We start from the raw sequence: 3,273 nt of genomic DNA, 5'->3' as shown, positions 1-3,273 counted from the left end.
GGAAGGGGTGGGGGTGGGGGGGCAGGGCGATCGGAGAGCCGTGTTCCTAAGGCGGTGGCTGCGTCTCCGACGGAGCAGGAGCAGGGCGGGGAAGGAGGATGGAGCAAGCTGGGGGTTGGGGTTGGCGCTAGCCGCTGCAGCTCGGCTACTACTGTGGGAGAGTGGCTGCTCCTGGAAGTTGTAGGATCGGGAGCCGGGCTGGTGCCGCCGGTACCGCCGCTGCCTTGGACGGTGGGGAGGAGCAGGGAGCGTCAGGGGTCGGGAAAGACGGGACGGGTAGGGGGGGCGAGCTGGGGAAGACTGAGCGGGCTCTGCGCCGGGCGGGCGGGCGGCGGGGGGGCCAGCGACCGCAGCCGGGGGGACGCGGGAGGATGGAGCAAGTGGAGATCCTGAGGAAATTCATCCAGAGGGTCCAGGCCATGAAGAGTCCGGACCATAATGGGGAGGACAACTTCGCCCGGGACTTCATGGTGAGTCCCTCCCCTCGCTGTTGCCTCCTCTCACCGGCATCCAAGCCCACTGCCGCTTCGCCCGCCCGGCCCGGCCGCCAGCGCTTTGTGTGTGGCTGTAAGGAGAGGGGCGGAGGGGGCGCGCGCCAACCCCAAGGGCCGGGGTGGACTCGGAGGCTGGGAGGTGAGATCGCCCCTCATCCTCCTTTCCTCTCGTCCTGCGATCGCGGCCCCTTTCCGCCCGCGTCCGGGACGCAAAGAGAGAGGCCGCTGGCCAAGCCCGCACTTAGCGCCGCCGCCCGCGACCACCTATTGTTTCTCGGGCTGGGAGCGGGAGGCGAATGAGGTGCAGTCCGGTGGGCTCTTCTCATCTCCCCATCCAGTCTGCTCCTCCTGGGAGGGTCGAGGCAGGAAGGAGAGCGGATAGCGCCGACTGAGGAACGGGGCTATTACGGATGCATTTAACTCGTGGGGTCCCTTTGCTCAAGCTGGTCTCAAAAGAGGGCACGGTAGGACTTTTTGCTCTTTAATCTGGGTTCGCAGTATTATCTCCAATGCAAGAGAAAGGATAGTCCATAGAAAATCTTGTGGAATGTTCGATTTCCATTTACTGCCGTCCTGTCTCTTGTCTCTTGAGACCCAGGTTTTAGATGGTGTAGGGGTCAACGTGATTTGAGGTTGAGGGAAAAGTGTGTGTAGAGGCAGGACGCGGGGGTGGAGGGTGCGTGGTTATCCCGAAGGAAGCCTACTTCAGACTCCCTAGGGGATACTGCCGAAGGCGGAGGGGATGTGACTATCACTTCCTATCCGGGGTGGGGGTGGGGAACTTGGGAACAATAGTCCTGGTGGGGCGGAGGCGACTGTACGGGCTGAAGCCCTGAACTGGGAGATAACCTTCGTAGTCTCCCCACCCCCCTTCCGACATCCCCCCTCCCCCTTCCGCCCTTTGCTGGTACTGGCGGGCTGGAGAGGAGGTTAAAAGTCTTGGTCGTGGAATTGCTCTCGAGCCATCACTACAAGGGGGTCAGATCCGAAGGCGTGGGACCAGAAGTCGACTTCCTCCATTGCCACCCCCCCTCCTTTATTTTTCTGCTGGACAATGTTCCCTTTAGGGTTGTTTCTCGGCTTAGGAGGCGGTGGTTGCGGCGCTGCTCCTACGGATATTGCGCAAGACTGGGGCGTTGGAAACCCTGGAGGTCTGGGGAATGGAAAAGGAAGTGGGACTTTGGGAAGTGGTTGTTCCTTAGTCTTGGCGGGGTTTGGAAATGGGAAATAAGCTAGGGAAAATTTTGCTTCTGGGCAAGATTCACCTCCAAGAGTAGTCACCTAACTCTGAAATTCTGGATTGTGAAAAGGATACACAGTTAATGTGTATAAAAATGAGTCGCAAACATTGGCTAGTTTTTGTTTCAAAGTACAGTTTAATTGTTTACAAAGTGCAGGTGAAATGGCTTTTCGCACTGAAATAAGAAATACTTTTCACATTTTAAAGAGACTTCGGTCTAGTAAAACTTTAGCGTTAAAATTCTTAACCCTTGACTTTACTCAGTGTCATAACAGTATAGTTGAGCTTTGTGATTCCCGCCTCCCTAAACCAGTAATAGAAGAGAGGAGTTTGGTTTTCTTAGTATCTTTTGAAAGTGTAAAAAATGTTGATTAAATCATTTATAGTTTATTTTAAACATTTCCTCTTGATACTTAGCCCATGTATTCCCCCACCCCCACCCCATTACCCTTTTATCTGAAAAAGTTAAAGAAGATATATCCTTCTTCCTATTGGGAATTTTGAATGTGTTAGGTATCTTTGAAATGATATCACAGTAATTGGACAGAGTCCCCATTTTATTACTCTCTAGCAGACATAAAAGAAAATATTTACTTAGATTTAAAATGTTTAAAACTAGTCTTATACAGTCTTACTTTGGTTGTGGAAGGAGAGGTGTGTGACCCCTGTCCACTTGGCATGTTGGTCCTCTTGTTCTCTATGGGCATATCCTGTCAGGAAAGGGCATTGTTTGCTGATGCAGGCCATCAGGACAAGTGCCCAGTCTCTGAACTCCTGTACAGGGGAAGTAGCCTTCGGGTTCATGCTTTGGGGATGAGTCAGGGATTCCTATTGGAGATTTCATTTCTCCAGGACTAAATGAATTTTCTTTTTCTTCCTAATACCTAGGGATAGCTAGGTGATTCTGCATTTAAGATTTGATGACTAAGGCTGTTCTTTTACAGTGCTTGCTTTTTTTATTCTGTGACTTGATAAGTAATAGGTATAATTAAGTCTGCCAGTTATGCCTCTTTTTCTCTTGACTAGAAAGCTGGAGGAAAACTTTGTCCCTTCTGCCACTAAAAGAAAATATATTGGCTAATAGATTCTTCTAGTAATAAACTCTTCTGTTATTCTTAAATTCTCACATGGGTTAAAAATGCATTTTTAGCATTTGAGAACTGAGCCTTAGGGATAATCTAGCTATTATAACCCTATTCAGTTATGAAGTGATAATGTTCATTGTTTCAAATTTGGAAATTATAGAACAGTAATTAAGAATGCCTTACCTTTAGGAACGTGGAATAGGCATTCATACTGTGGTTTTTCCATTATTCTGTTCGGTCTTCCTATAGTCCCATCACCCAAAGGCTGTCGTTGTTAATGTCTTTAATGCTTCTCTGTGACCATACTGCATGTACCATTTAATATTCTTAGGGTTTTTTCCAACTTCATATTTAGGTGTTTTTCCTTTGTAAAAATAATTTTAGGTGGCTATATAATATTTCACCTAGCCACTGTCATAGCTTAACCATTTTCTTATAGTTGAAAGTTTAGGCT

General features: G+C 49.4%; 1 protein-coding gene across 2 annotated transcripts in view; it reads left to right on the top strand.

The window, feature by feature from the left end:
- Window positions 1-67: 67 nt before the first annotated feature.
- PTPN12 (protein tyrosine phosphatase non-receptor type 12) overlaps window positions 68-3,273 on the top strand; it is a 92,185-nt gene continuing 88,979 nt past the window's right edge. The window contains exon 1 of one of the 2 annotated variants that reach the window (NM_001205991.1): window positions 68-470. In NM_001205991.1, coding sequence (NP_001192920.1) covers window positions 372-470 — 99 coding nt within the window. In that variant the 5' untranslated portion in view covers window positions 68-371. The remainder of the gene's footprint in view (window positions 471-3,273) is intronic. The other variant, XM_059885630.1, reaches the window with a different exon arrangement.

This window comes from Bos taurus, chromosome 4, assembly GCF_002263795.3.
Source record: "Bos taurus isolate L1 Dominette 01449 registration number 42190680 breed Hereford chromosome 4, ARS-UCD2.0, whole genome shotgun sequence".
NCBI classification, from domain to species: Eukaryota; Metazoa; Chordata; class Mammalia; order Artiodactyla; family Bovidae; genus Bos; species Bos taurus.
The sequence above is the reverse complement of the archived record's forward strand: the minus strand, read 5'-3'. Positions and strand labels throughout refer to the sequence as shown.